The sequence below is a fragment of the Balaenoptera acutorostrata genome, chromosome 1 (assembly GCF_949987535.1).
Source record: "Balaenoptera acutorostrata chromosome 1, mBalAcu1.1, whole genome shotgun sequence".
NCBI lineage: Eukaryota > Metazoa > Chordata > Mammalia > Artiodactyla > Balaenopteridae > Balaenoptera > Balaenoptera acutorostrata.
Genome location: NC_080064.1, coordinates 90,711,530 through 90,727,345, shown reverse-complemented (window position 1 = coordinate 90,727,345; position 15,816 = coordinate 90,711,530). Strand labels below are relative to the sequence as shown.

The 15,816-nt window shown below is 34.8% G+C and overlaps 1 protein-coding gene across 1 annotated transcript in view; it reads left to right on the top strand.

Annotated features, from left to right (window-relative positions):
- The first annotated feature begins 870 nt into the window (after positions 1 to 870).
- OLFM3 (olfactomedin 3) overlaps positions 871 to 15,816 on the top strand; it is a 194,665-nt gene continuing 179,719 nt past the window's right edge. Inside the window, exon 1 of the mRNA XM_007169510.2 lies at positions 871 to 1,282. Within this exon, the coding sequence (XP_007169572.1) occupies positions 1,214 to 1,282 (69 nt within the window). The 5' untranslated portion in view covers positions 871 to 1,213. The remainder of the gene's footprint in view (positions 1,283 to 15,816) is intronic.

Here is a 15,816-nt window from a genome sequence, read left to right as displayed (position 1 = left end):
GTAATTGTATGAGAGGGTGGTTGACAACTCTTCCCCATCTTTTTATCTTATGGAAAACACATTTTCCAGCTACAAAAAAAAAAAAAAAAAAAGTTTCTTGAGTATAGTTAGGTGATGCAGGGTGTATGAGAAAGTTAATTTGTCATTTACTCTTTCTTTGCTCTTGTGAGGCAGCTACCTCTTTTCTTGAGCTCTAGAAAACAAGTATTTGGAAGCTTAGAAATAATGCTGTTCCCATCCCACTGTCCACCCATCACTGAATTCTACCTCAGGTTGACAGGGAAACTACATTTCTGGGTATGGCTGTGTGTGAGGAGGAGAGATTTCAGCTGTGTGGGGTCACTAGTGGAATATCCCATTTACAAGAAAAAAAAAAGAAAAGAAAAGAAAGCCTCTTCATTTATTTATGCGTAGTATTTTAGGTGACCAAAAGCCCTAGATAGATAAAAACACATGAATATTTAACCAAATAGATTATTTCAATAGGCTAGTTATAAATGACAGTGCATGTATGCATATATAATAGCTATAGACTGTGTACCTTGAACAGAAAATACACATTGATAGTCTGCATTGCAAACTTTCTTTAAAGCACTAAATACAATAACAAGTCCTCTGTCAATGACAGCAGACGATTCCAGGCACTATTTGTTTCGTAATCCTGTATCTAGCTGACTTTAATTCTCTGAAGATCAAGATACCAGCGAATGCTGAACTGGAGCAGGAGAGTCAATCCTTGTTTGGATAACAAATTTCCCACAAAATATCTCCCCAAGCCCCAAGGAGCTGTAGTGATGTCATATCCGTTGTCCAGGTCTCCACACCTCTCTCAGCTGTTACTCCCTTTATCTTTTTCTTGGGTCAAAACTTTTGAGGTAGTCTGGCTATATAGCCGCAGGAGAGAGAAGGTAAATTGGGGCGCGCGGCTTGGAGGAGCTTCAGCACCTCGGTCAGCGACCACTGCAGCTCAATCCACTCCTAGAGCTCGCGGACTCCCAGCCCTGAGAATGCCTGCGGAATGATCGCCCCCCAGGGCGGCTGCCGCTACTGCCGCTACTGCTATCGCTGCTGCTGCTACTACTGCCGCCGCCTCTGTCTCCACTCAGCTCTGACTGGCAGGCAGAAAGTGCAACTGACGAAGGGAAAGGTCTCCGCAGTGAGAGTGGAGTGGCTACATAAAAGAGAGTAAACAGGGGCAAAAACCCAGATCAGAATGCAGGCGGCATCCAACCTACTCAATCTCCTGCTGCTGTCTTTGCTTGCTGGATTAGACCCTTCCAAGGTATGGGCAATATTTTAACTCTTGTTTGAAATAAATGTGCAATATGTAACAGACCGACCAAAAATGCATTTAATTGTGCAAAAAAAAAAAAAAAAAAAAAAAAAAGCAGCATGAAAGACAGCTCTTCCAGCTACCTTGTGGTGTCTGGCGTATCCCCACTGCTTGGAAGATAACAAGGTGAACTACCCGAGGAATAGCTCCACAAGGTAGAGTCCCGGAGAGAGGGGGGAGGGACCAGGAGCGAATATAATGTGTATGGGCAGCGGGCAATGCGGCTCTTGGGAGAATTTAGCTTATTTGGTATCCAAGTGTTTAATGTTCTCTTCTGAAGTCGGACGGGTAATGCAAAGGACTTTGCAGTTAAAATAATGCAATTTGTAATCATGTATTAGGAGATGGTGAACCGTTTCTTTGTTGAAAGCAGAGAAGCGTTTTCCAGCTGATCCTGGTCAATAATCCTCCCATCGCAGACGTGCTGCGGTTTGTGTCCAAAACATTTGGGATGCTGCTTGTAACACACAGGGCAGAGCAGCAGAGCTCTACTCTCTGCCGTGGTTGAGAGGCATTGGTGAAAGGGGCTTGTGTTTGTTTCTCTCTTTTCATTAAGGAAATTACGGAGCACTGAGGAAGTTCTGATTACCAGTGTTAAGAAACAGGAAGTGAGAATCCTTTCAAACTAAGGAGGGCAATAGGAAGGATGAGTTGTCTCATATCTGCTGAACTCTGAAAATTATCCAGTACTGGCAATTAAAGTGAATGCTAACCTATTCTGATAAAAAAATCAGAAAATATGGAGAAATATTTTCAGCAGTGTATGAGAAAAGTCTTGAGCATAAAGTGAGATAATTTGAGAGCTTCAGCATTCTAAGAAAATCATAACTATCTGGAATCAGATATAATGCATCTAGTAAAAAGAGTAAGGGAATACAATTTCAAAAATTATTTTACTTCTTTAACTGGTCAAGAGCAATTTGACACAATAGGAGAAATGATGTCATGTTCTAAAACCATTTAAAGTTGTATTTTGGAATATTGTAAAGTTATTTTAAAATAACTGTGTAGTGTAGAGAAATTGTTTCTTTTCATACTTGAACTAAGATGTAACCAAGCATAGCCTAATACTGTGGTTGACTGAATATTTCTAGGCCTAATATAGTATATAGTGAAAATTTAGAATCATATCATCTATGCTTATAATTATTTCTGTGTACTTTTCATATTTAGAGAGACCTGATAAGAATAAGATCATTTCCTTTTAAAGCTATGGTTGTGATATTAAGACAAAATAATAATTTTGGGATCCTTAATGGGATATTTCATACACTAAGGTGTATCTTTAAAGCATTTTACATCTAGGTACAAAGTGTTGATTCTGCTTTCGTATTTTTCAATCTTTTTATTTCATCTTTTTCTCTGGATCTATAGTAACATATTCCATTGCCACTCTCAGTATATTATGTTCGTTACAACTTTGAACATATTCTACTATATATCTCATTTGAAATATTCTTGGTTAAACATTTTTAAAAAGCAAAGTTAATTACTGAGTTACTGAATAGAAAGTCACTTGACTTAAAATGAGTTTTATCATTCTTTAAAATGAATTCAGAAATGCAGAGCTTTACTAACAACTGCATGTTTCATTTGATTGTTCTGATATCTTTAAATGCACAAATATCTTCACTTCTTGTATCCCATTCTTTCCCAAATTAAAAATATATCAACAAAGAGCTTCTGATAAATATTGAGATAAATTCTCCAAATAAATGACCTATTTTTAGTCGTGATCTTTTTCTAGTATTAATAAGTTTATTTCCATGTATTCAACAGCAGAAAACTTTTCTTCAGACTTAATTTTGGCTGTTTGGTACAACTGAGCTGAGAAATCCGGGAAAGGAAAGGCATACATTAACTTTTCAAACTGTCCTTTTCAGTTTCTAGATATTGCAATACAGTATGCAAAGAACAGCAGATGGTATTTGTTATATACTACATATGACAATATAGAGAATATTAAAATGTTCATAGCAAGTGATTTTAATGTTGTAAAAAGGTCTTTGGACTAGTAGACAAATTTTGCTTTAAAAAAGTGAATAAAACTACTTTTGTTATGTTTTATCAAACTATTGGGAATCACAAAACTGTATCATCTCCCCTCCCCCAAATCACAAATGGCACCACTGAATTCTCAAAATGATTGTCAATTAGGTTATGAAATAGAAATTTCCTCAAATTTTATTTTTTTACTAACTACTTAAAGGTTTAGATAATAAAATTAACATCCATGATGCAAATTACGTTTGGCAAAATTGAAATTAAATTCCAATAATACAGTAGCACAAAAGACCACAGTTTGTGGACAAATAATTATTAAGTGATGAAACTTAAATATACAAAAATTCTAAACAGCTAATAAAAAAATGTTTTATAACATGTTAGGACTGATATATTTCAAAATCATACTTTTAAATAAATTCATTTAAGTATTCTTCTATGTTATTACATTTTATATTTATACTACACATAAATCATGCATGGATACACACAAACTGGCAATATAGTAGAGCTATTAAAATTGAATAGACTTTTTTAGGTATAGGATTGTCACATATATCAAATATTGGAAATCTAAATTTTAGAGCATGCTTATTATATATTAATTTATCTGAAACAAAAAGGCTTCTAACAGTACCAATTCCATTTCATGGAAGATTATATAATATTTATGTTTATGATCATTCTTCCTGAGACTGAAACTTACAGATCATATATGACGTTTTATAAAGTGCTTAGGTATCACCATCTTACGGCAGGATACATGACTTGAAAGTCAATTTTATTTTTAAATTAAAAAAAAATGCCCAAACATTTATATTCACAGGATGAACTTACTTTCAGCATCCACTTACTTTCTTTTCTCTCATTTAATATACCAGAATATTGGTAAGATTAGTACTTTCTTTCTGTAAAGGAAGGCAATTCAATACTAATCAATTATTTGTATTTTTATATAGACAGATTATCAATTTTCCTCTCAAGAAAATCATGAGAATTATGTTTTAATTAAAATCGTATTAACAAATTTCCAGTTCCATTTACAAAAACTCATAGGTATATCACTTTGCCCTTTTTAAGAGATATTAATTAATTTCATTTGTAATGGAGTATCTGAACTACAGGCAATATGCCAAATCATCATTCATCCAATAAGTAAATTAAGAAAAACCAAAAGCTTGTAAGAATTCAATTATTGCTCGGTTTTATAGAGAAAGGACTATTTCTGTGTAGGAAATTCCTGAGGGCGGCTGCTAGATGGCATCTCTGTGCTTTTAAACAGAAGGCACAGAGTTTAGTAATGACCTTGATAGTAGGAGAGTGAACCTCTTTTTCTTTTACAAGAAGATTTTTAGCAGACCATTATTTGAACATTATAACAAAACAGTAATCCCTTGAACCAGAACTGTGAATATCTCTGCTCTGCAATGCTGAATTATAAAGAAAGGAGGTATAAATGTGACTGTGCAGATTTCAAATAGAACATTTACACTGGAGTCAGACACTTGGGGAACAGTTAAAAAGAGATGACATGGGCATAGCCACACATTGCAGTGACTGTTATACTTTTAAGCAGTCATACTTGTGTAATAAATATATTGCAAAATGCCCTAGCCTGCTTAGATTGAGAAAGCATTCACTATCTCCTTACTTAGAAATATATTAAAGAACTTATCACCATGGTACTTGCTGACACTACAGACATAAAGTGAAACAATGATTCAGCAATAATCTTCAACACCAAACTGTTTTTTCTATCTAAAACAACTCAGCCAATTAGAACTCTTGCCTTAAATAAGACAGTTGCTTTAAGCCATATAAACACAATGGGAAGTAAGGGAATTTCAGTAATTATATTGTTATATGCTTCATAACATAATATACCATGTATAACTGCCTTTGTGTTTTGGTATTGCTAAAAACAAAATCATCAAAGACCTAAATTGGCTAGAGGTGGCTTTAGTACATAAATCTAGTCAAAGTTTATTTTCGTATAACTTTAAAATGAAATTGATAAAAGCAAAAACAGCAATAGAAATAAACTAAGATCAGTATGAATTTGCTTTAAAATTCATCTTAAAAATCTATCTTCTCCTGTATCTCCTGTATGCCAGAGACATCCTCTGTACAACAGGATCAACTCAAATTAGAACAGGAAATATGGATCGATGGCATCTGGCAAGGATCTGTAATTACATACCAATAAACCCGGATATGGTAAAAAATGAAAAGCTCAACACAGCCCACCTATGTTTTGAAAGTGCAAATGACTTTGCTACTCTCCTTTTATCCCGTCCTTCTTAATCCAAATAAATATTTAGTTTGGAATGTACATATTCTTTCTTAACTCTTTCTCTTGGCAACCTGAAAAGGTTAAAATGGTACTGTGCTCCTTTATTTTTTTTAAAAAATTCTTATTCCTTGTAATTTTGCAACAATTCTCTTTAGAAAATGACTATTGTGATGATCCATTCTCTGTTGGGAGGGAAAGCAGCACAAGAGTGAGAAACAAAAGGGTCAGGATTCAGACAAAAAATCCCTCATTTTTCATCCCTAATTTGCCACTGATATGTATATATGTGTGGTTTTATTATATATATATTATATAATAAATACTTGTGTATGTTTATTATATATTATATTATATAACAAATACACACACATATATAACTTTGGGAAAACTATGATCTCAGTGCTCTCACCTGTAAAATGAGGAACCTACGTGCTCTTTTTTAAATTTTATATTGGAGCATAGTTGATTTACAATGTTGTGTTTCTGTTTTGTAAATAAGTTCATTTGTATAATTTTTTTAGATTCCACATATAAGTGATATCATATGATATTTGTCTCTGTCTGACTTACTTCACTCAGTATGACAATCTCTAGGTCCAACCATGTTGCTGCAAATGGCACTATTTCCTTTTTTTAATGGCTGAGTAATATTCCATTGTATTTATGTACCACATCTTCTTATCCATTCCCCTCTCGATGGATATTTAGGTTGTTTCCATGTCTTGGCTATTGTAAATGGTGCTGCAATGAACACTGGGGTGCACGTATATTTTCAAATTACAGTTTTCTCTGGATATATGCCCAGGAGTGGGATTGCTGGATCATGTGGTAGTTCTGTTTTCAGTCTTTTAAGGAACCTCCATATTGTTCTCCATAGTAGCCGTACCAATTTACATTGCCGCCAACAGTGTAGGAGGGTTCCCTTTTCTCCACACCCTCTCCAGCATTTATTGTTTGTAGACTTTTTGATGATGGCCATTCTGAAGTTTGTTTGTTTTTTTTTTTTTAAACTTCGGGTTTATTTATTTATTTATTTATTTATTTATTTATGGCTGTGTTGGGTCTTTGTTTCTGTGCGAGGGCTTTCTCTAGTTGCGGCAAGTGGGGGCCACTCTTCATCATGGTGCACGGGCCTCTCACTGTCGCGGCCTCTCTTGTTGCGGAGCACAGGCTCCAGACGCGCAGGCTCAGTAATTGTGGCTCACGGGCCTAGTTGCTCCGTGGCATGTGGAATCTTCCCAGACCAGGGCTCGAACCCGTGTCCCCTGCATTGGCAGGCAGATTCTCAACCACTGCGCGACCAGGGAAGCCCCTCATTGTAGTTTTGATTTGCATTTCTCTAATACTTAGCAATTCTGAGCATCTTTTCATGTGCTTCTTGGCCATCTGTATGTATTCTTTGGAGAAATGTCTATTTAGATCTTCTGCCCATTTCTTTTGATTGGGTCGTTTATGTTTTGATATTGAGCTGCATGAGCTGTTTGTGTAGTTTGGAGCTTAATTCCTTGTTGGTCGCTTCGTTTGCAAATATTTTCTCCTATTCTGTATGTTGTCTTTTTGTTTTGTTTATGGTTTCCTTTGTTGTGCAAAAGCTCTTAAGTTTAATTAGACCCATTTGTTTATTTTTGTTTTTATTTTCATTACCCTAGGAGGTGGATCCATAAAGATATCACTGCAGTTTATGTCAAAGAGTGTTCTGGCCTATGTTTTCCTCTAAGAGTTTTATAGTATCCGGTCTCATATTTAGGTCTCAACCCATTTTGAGTTTATTTTTGTGTATGGTGTTACAGAATGTTCTAATTTCATTCTTTTACATGTAGCTGTCCAGTTTTCCCAGCACCACTTATTGAAGAGACTGTCTTTTCTCCATTGTATATCCTGCCTCCATTGTCATAGATTAATTGATCATAGGTGCGTGAGTTTATTTCTGGCTTTCTATCTTGTTCCATTAATCTGTAAGTCCGTCTTTGTGCCAGTACCATACTTTTTTGATTACTGTAGCTTTATAGTATAGTCTGAAGTCAGGGAGCCTGCTTCCTCCAGCTCCATTTGTCTTTCTCAAGACTGCTTTGGCTATTTGATGTCTTTTGTGTTTCCATAGAAATATGATATTATACACAGAAAATACTAAAGATGCTACCAGAAAACTATCAGAGCTCATCAATGAATTCAGTAAAGTTGCAGGATACAAAATTAATACACAGAACTCTCTTGCATTTCTATATACTAACAATGAAAGATTAGAAGGAGAAATTAAGGAAACAATCCCATTTACCATCACATCAAAAAGAATAAAATACCTAGGAGTAAACCTACCTAAGGAGGCAAAAGACTTGTACTCCGAAAACTATGAGATGCTGATGAAAGAAACTGAAGATGACACAAATGGAAAGATACACCATGTTCTTAGATTGGAAGAATCAGTACTGTCAAAATGACTATACTAACCAAGGCAATCTACAGATTCAATGCAATCCCTATCAAATTATCAATGGCATTTTTTGCAGAACCAGAACAAAAAATCTACATGTTCTTAAAACTTCTTTGTTAAACTCTAGGATGACTCTATGCTATAGTCAGTATGTGTGTGCCCCCTCCCTTTCCCACAAGTCATATGTTGAAACCTAATCCCAATGTGATGATATTAAGATATGGTGCCTTTGGGACGTGACTGAGTTATGTGAATGGAGCCCTCATGAATGAGATTAGTGCTCTTATATAAGACCACAGAGAGACAGCTCACTCTTTTCACCATGGGAGAATATAAAGAGAAGTCTACAACCTGGAAGAAGGAGCTCACCTGACCATGCCGGTACCTTGACCTTGAACTTCCAGCCTTCAGAATTGTGAGAAATAAGTAACTGTTTATAAGCTGCCCAGTCTGGGGTATTTTGTTATAGTAGTCCAAACAGACTAAGATATTCTGTTTAATACTATTTGATCATTCATTAAAAATTAGCAGATTCTTTTGTAGAGTACAGCTTATAAGATCATAAATTTGTGAGACCTGAGGGCTTCACTCTCATGACATAATCACCTCCCAAAGGTCCCACCTCCTTATACCATCACCTTGGGCATCAGGATATCAACATATGAGTTTGGGGGGAGACAAACATTCAGACCATAGCAGTAATAGAGAAATGACCATTTCTATGAAAACAATTTCTTTGCTCTTTTCTCTTGGATTGCTTTTTCAGTCACTCTGTTTATACTGGTTTCCCTGCTTTTCTCAATAGAAACTTCTATAAAATCCTTGAAAAGACCTGACCCTTAATTAGACACAATAGCATTTCTCCTGATGCTGCTCATCCAAATGCAAGTCCACCTGAGTAACTCAAGAATTGATTCTCTCATACGAAGGGCAAAAATAGATGAGAGCAATTGTATAATATCTAGGATAGACCCTACCCATGAACAACTAATATTTAAGAAGAAATACACTATTTCAAAAATACCTGCACACCATACCTTAGTGAAGTTTAACTTTTAACTCACTTGTTACTTACTCAAGAGGTTGCAAACCATTTTGGGGAAAGAGGGGTCCAAGACACAAAAACAAAATAAGACCAACTCTATCGATAGTGCCAGTAATTTAAACGGTGCTAATAAAAATACTCAAAAATATTGTCAAAACAATAAAGTTTTCTAAAAATACATCTTTTGTGCTTTAAAAACAGGTGTTGTAAAGCATAATCACAAAGCTATGACTTCTGTTATTCTCATACCAAGCCTTCAGCAGAATAAAAATAAATTCAGAGAAAAGGATCACAGATGCTGCTATGTTCATGCTTTTGCCTCTCCCTGGAAAGCTCTATCCTTCTTCTCCATATGTCAAAAATTTACCTATATTTTAAGATGCAACTCAAATATCATTTCTTCCATAAATCCTTTCCTGACATGCCCTGCACCCCAGGAGGAGATAATCCTAATAAACTAAGAACTCCTATAAGAAAAGAATGATGTTTTATTTATCTTTACATCTACAGCCACTGGCACTGTGTCTGACACAGAATAGGTATTCAATGAACACAGACTGAATTGTATTTCTTCCCCTCCAAGATTTATAAAACACTCTATTTCCAATCACTCTTACTATACTTACCACTTTCTTTTTTTAAAAAACTGGGTATTTATTATACTGTGTCTCCCCTACTAAATTATAATGTAACTGAGGGCAGGCTCTGTGTCTTGATCATGATCTTATCACTTCCTATCTATCAACTAGCACAGTGCCTATTCAGATATAATATTTATCAACATTCGTTGAATGAACAAATGAATAGATGAAGAAAAAACGTTAAAATCCTAGGCTAAATGACTTATGGATATAATCTGTGTTTTTGGCCCATGCTCTCATCAGACAATATATTAGGGGTAGGGAAGTAAGACTAATTTTAAGAACCTTGTTTTTAAGGGCTTGGAATTCATATCAGGTTATTTGTCTTGAAGAATGCTGCAAGATGATGTCTTTTTAAATTTTTGATTAATTTCCTGTCTTACCTCACCAACCTTAGTGCTATTTTTGACTTTTGGTAACTCTCTGGGATGCTACAAATTCAATACTCTTGTGAATTACTTGCTGTGTTTCATGATGCTTGCTGGCAAAGTTAGCATATCCTCTTATTCCCTGGTGTATGTATAAGTGTCCATTTTATTTGCATAAGTTTATGAGTCTAAACATTTTATTAATGTGTGCTTATTGTTTTGACTATCTTTATTTTATGTAATGTCTTACCTTATTGGATAAATTAGTATATTACCTATATTTCTCCACCTCTTTTAGGGACTGAGTTATTTTTTTAAGGATCTAAAATATTCCATTGAAATTATTATCTTACTATATATTCTTATAATATCACAATAGAAAGAGAAGTAGTATTGGCTCCATATTTGTACTGCATTACTAAATGAGCACAACACTCCCAAAGAGAATAAAGTTAAATGATTAAAAGCAAATAGAAGTAGAGTTAGATTTTTCTGAATTAAATATAATCAGAAATTCAAATTTTTATAATTAACTTTGTAAGTTAAAATGCTCTGAAAAGAAATATCAGTAATAAAATTGTTTCAACAGCACAAATAAACAGCTATCTAGATAACTCCATAGGAAGGGCATAAATTGAATAGAAGATCCTTTTCATTTTTCCAGCTAAATTGAATGTGATTAAGAAGCATTATCCCCTGATGATTTAAATAGCATTACTAGAGGGACCAGTTCCAAAAGGCAGGATTTCTTCAAATAGAGATCAGTACTGGGTATGTTGATTCACTGGCACCAAAATGTCACTGATGAAATGTTGCCTTACAAAAGACGCCGTTGCTTCTGGGAATGATCTATGTCTATGGCTGCTTATGGAATTGTTTATCTGGTGAGTATTTTCACACTGACGTGTTTTGGGGCATGATTACTACATCTTAGTGCATATTATTGTAGTACTAAACAAACTGAAATATTATCCAGCTCAAGACACACTAAAGACTTTTTACTATACTTGTTGTTTACTATTTATATTTTGCTAAAGATGTATTCTTCTTTACAATAAGCTGAATGCTAGACCAAGTCAGGGAATAAAATGACTCTAGTTTGACTGCCATATACCTTAAAAGATTCCAGGGATAAGTAGGAGGAAATGTACAGAGTGCTATGAAGCTCATGCCAAAGAGGTAGTTAGTTATTGTAACATACAGTGACTCAAAACAGGGCATATGGGCTTCCCTGGTGGTGCAGTGGTTGAGAATCTGCCTGTCAATGCAGGGGACACGGGTTCGAGCCCCGGTCTGGGAGGATCCCACATGCCGCGAAGCAACTAGGCCCGTGAGCCACAACTACTGAGCCTGCGTGTCTGGAGCCTGTGCTCCGCAACAAGAGAGGCCGCAGTAGTGAGAGGTCCGCGCACCGCGATGAAGAGTGGCCCCCGCTTGCTGCAACTAGAGAAAGCCCTCGCACAGAAACGAAGACCCAACACAGCCAAAAAAAAAAAAAAATAAGTAAAATAAATAAATAAATGTAAAATTATTAAAAAACAAACAGGGCATATGATACTTGAGAGTAAGGAATCAAGTGGGTTGAAGGAGTCAATATTTACTAGTAGTGCCCCCATTGGTGCCAAAGCATGATGACTTCCCTGTCAGGCAAAGCAAGAAAAGACTCCAAATCTAAATATCTGTCCTAAAATAAAAATGGATATTAAGAAGTGATGAAATTATAAATGAGCTGACATGCAGCAGGAAGGTGAACACATTCAAATATAGTTAAAAGAAAAAGAAAAATTGAGGGGAGGTAAGCATTTATTTACACATCAAGATGCAGCTTTTATAGATGATGTATACAACACATCTGCCAATGCTTATTTAAGCATTTCAAGTGACGTTTATTGCCCCCTGCCAACACCACACACACACACACACACACACACACGCAAACTCCTACACAATGACTGCATTCATTAATCTGAGACCTGGATGCCCTTCTATTACTAACTGTTTAAAATAGGGTCTCTAATTTAGTTCAACTGATCTTTAATATCTCTTGGTAAGAAGAAATAGAAGGAAGAAAAAGGCATGAAAGCGTTCTTAAATACCTTTTCCTTTCTTTATTTGCATCTAAACACTGCACATAGAAATAAAATAGAAACATACTTCATTTTGTCCATTTGTACATGGTCATTGCTTTTGAAAAAGATACCTCTCAAGGGACTCAACCTAATTAATATTAATTTAACATGTAAAATGAAGACAAAGGAAGAGAGAAACCATATCAAATTCCAAGCAAATTATATAATAATTAGGAAATTAGAAAGTTCATAGTGGAGTGAACAGAGTACTAAATTAGGAGTTAGAAAATCTGAGGCCTAATATCAGCTCTGCAACTATCTAGTTGTATGGCTTTGGGCAACTCACTAAACTTTTTTGGTTTCCATTTCCTCATGTAAAAATTAAGGATGCTGAACAAAATGCTCTTTTGTATTGGAAGGTCATCCTAAAATGGGGCACATTCATCTCTTCTAAATGTAGTTCATCACCCTTTCATCCTCCTTCCTTCTGCTCACAGACTCTCAGATTGTTAAAATTAAGGATACAATCTAGGCTTCTTCTACTTTACTGCTGAAAATCAAAGTTATGTCATTGAGCAGACTATAACCATTCAGTTGTACACACGTAGTAACACAAAAAAATACATGTCAAAACGTATAAGGTCATTCCATATCCCAAGCATTACAGCATATTTTACATTTATTTTGTATCATTCCCTTTCATTAGCTTTAGAAGATTTAATGAAAAATAAATGAGTGAACGACATTGTGTATCTACTGTCTTTATCTGACAATAGTTAAACTAAAGAGACTCTTAGAGTTACAGGAAATATAAAGGCCATCTATTTTAATTCTGCATAAAGGCAAAAATCTCCTCTATAACATAACTGATGGATGGTCAGCTAGCTTATGTCTATGTGTTTCTAATATTGGGGAGTAGGATAGTATTCAAGTAATTAGACTATTTTTAATCAAAAATAATTATTAGAAAGTTTTTTTATTGAGTTATGACTTCCAATGATATCTTCTAATACTGAGTTACAATTCTTTATGTGGCTAAATATAGAAAGAAAAAAAAGTATATGGACTGTAGTAGACAGAATAATGTCCTCCCAAAGATGTTCATATCCTAATCCACAGAACTTATGAATATGTTACCTTATATAGCCAAAGGCAATTTGTAGATTTGACTAAATTAAGAAACTTGAGATGGGAAGATTATCCTGGATTTTCTGATGGGATCATGTAATCAAAAAGGCCCTTTTTTGTACAGCAAAGGAAACCATAAACAAAATGAAAAGACAAGCTATAGAATGGGAGAAAATATTTGCAAATGAAGGCAACCAAGAGATTATCTCCAAAACTTACAAATAGCTCATGCAGCTCAATATCAAAAAACAAACAACCCAATCAAAAAATGGGCAGAAGACCTAAATAGACATTTCTCCAAAGAAGACATACAGATGGCCAAGAGGCACTTGAAGAGATGCTCAACACTGCTAAGTATTAGAGAAATGCAAATCAAATCTACAATGAGATAGACCTCACACCAATCAGAATGGTGATCATTAAAAAGTCTACAAACAATAAACGCTGAAGAGGGTGTGGAGAAAAGGGAACCCTCCTACACTGTTGGTGGAAATGTAAATTGGTACAGCTACTACAGAGAACAGTATGGAGGTTCCCTAAAAAACATAAATAGAGCCACCATATAATCCAGCAATCCCATTCCTGGGCATATATCTGGAGAAAACATGGTTCGAAAGGATACATGGATCCCAATGTTCATTGCAGTGCTGCTTACAATAGCCAAGACATGGAAGCAACCTAAATGTCCATCAAGAGAGGAATGGATAAAGAAGATGTGTTACATATATACAGTGCAATATTACTCAGCCATTAAAAGGAATGAAATAAAGCCATTTGCAGCAACATGGATGGACCTGGATATTATCATACTAAGTGAAGTAAGTCAGACAGAGAAAGCCAAATATCATATGATATCGCTTATATGAGGAATCAAAAATATGACACAAATGAACTTATTTACAAAACAGAAACAGACTCACAGACTTAGAAAAAAACCTTATGGTTACCGAAGGGGAAAGGTAAGGGAGAAGGATAAATTGGGAGTTTGGGACTGACCTATATACACTACTATATTTAAAATAGGTAACCAACAAGGACCTACTCTTTAGCACAGGCAACTCTGGTCAATATTCTGTAATAACCTAAATGAGAAAATAATTTGAAAAAGAATAGATATATGTATATGTATAACTGAATCACTTTGCTGTACACCTGAACTAACACAACATTGTTAAACAGCTATACTCCAATATAAATCAAAAAAATTTTTTAAAACAATTTTTTTTTTTTTTTTTTTTTTTACAAAAAACAGTCCTTATAAGAGGAAGGATTGATGCTCAGAGTCAGAAAAAGAAGAGAAGATGACAGAAGCAGAGATGAGAAAGAAGCACTTTAAAGATGCAGGAAGGGGCCAAAAGCCAAGCAATGCAAGCCACCTCTAGAAACTGAAAGGCCAAGAAAATGGATTTTTCTGTAGAGTTTCCAAAAAGGAATACAGCCTTGCTGACATTTTGATTTTAACCTCATAAGATTTATTTCAGACTTCTGCCCTCCAGAACCATAGGATACTAAATTTGTGTGTTTAAAATCACTAAGTTTATGGTAATTTGTTGTAGCAGCAACAGGAAATTAATACATTAGTCTAGATGATAATAATTAATATGTAAATACAAAATGTAAGTAAGCCAAATAATGCTAGTCTGTACTGGTGAATATTAAGATTAGAAAGACCACAGATATGAAATTACAGTGAGGTCTAAAAATTATAAAGGTAGTATAGAAAGTAAAAATCGCTTACTAAAGAAGACTTACTAGATTACACATAACCCTAACTGAATTACATGATAGGTTACTGTGTCCCCTAGTTGATATTTATAAGACACAAAGTGATGTTTGTTGTTGTTGTTAGGTAAAATCTGCCTATAGAATCTCACCCTCAACCTAAGAATTGAGTGGATTTCATTTCATGTCTTTGCCAGCATAGGACTTTTTAAAAGCATTTGATTCCAGATTCTTTGTCCTGGATTTATAATCTATGGTGAAAATACTAACTCTCTACCAATAAATGATTCAGTAAAATGATGATGACAGCTCCTTCTTTTTCATCAGTCAAATTTGATTTACTAAAGACATTGGCATGTCTTCAGTGCTGATTTTGAAAGCAATTTTGTTTAGAGAACCAATGCATGTTACACAAATAAAGGCACAGTCAAACATGATGATTGCTTAGTAACATTCCACATACTATAAGCAGGATCCACCCTTTTTACATGCAGTCAAGAAAAACGTTGTTGAATTTGCTAATTTAATTTTAAATAACTGAGATTTGTTTTTAGCTTTAAGAAAATTTGTAATATGAGAAAATAATTAGTCCAGAAATGAATGATTATCAATGATCTTAAATATCACACATGATAAAGTAGTTCATTGGCATTCATACTGTAATAATTTTTTCAACAAATACTCATACCTGACACTGTTCTAGGAGTTGGAGATAAAAGCAATTTTAAAAAGGCACGGTTACTATTCTCAAAAAGATCTTAATATTTTCTACTGGAGAACTC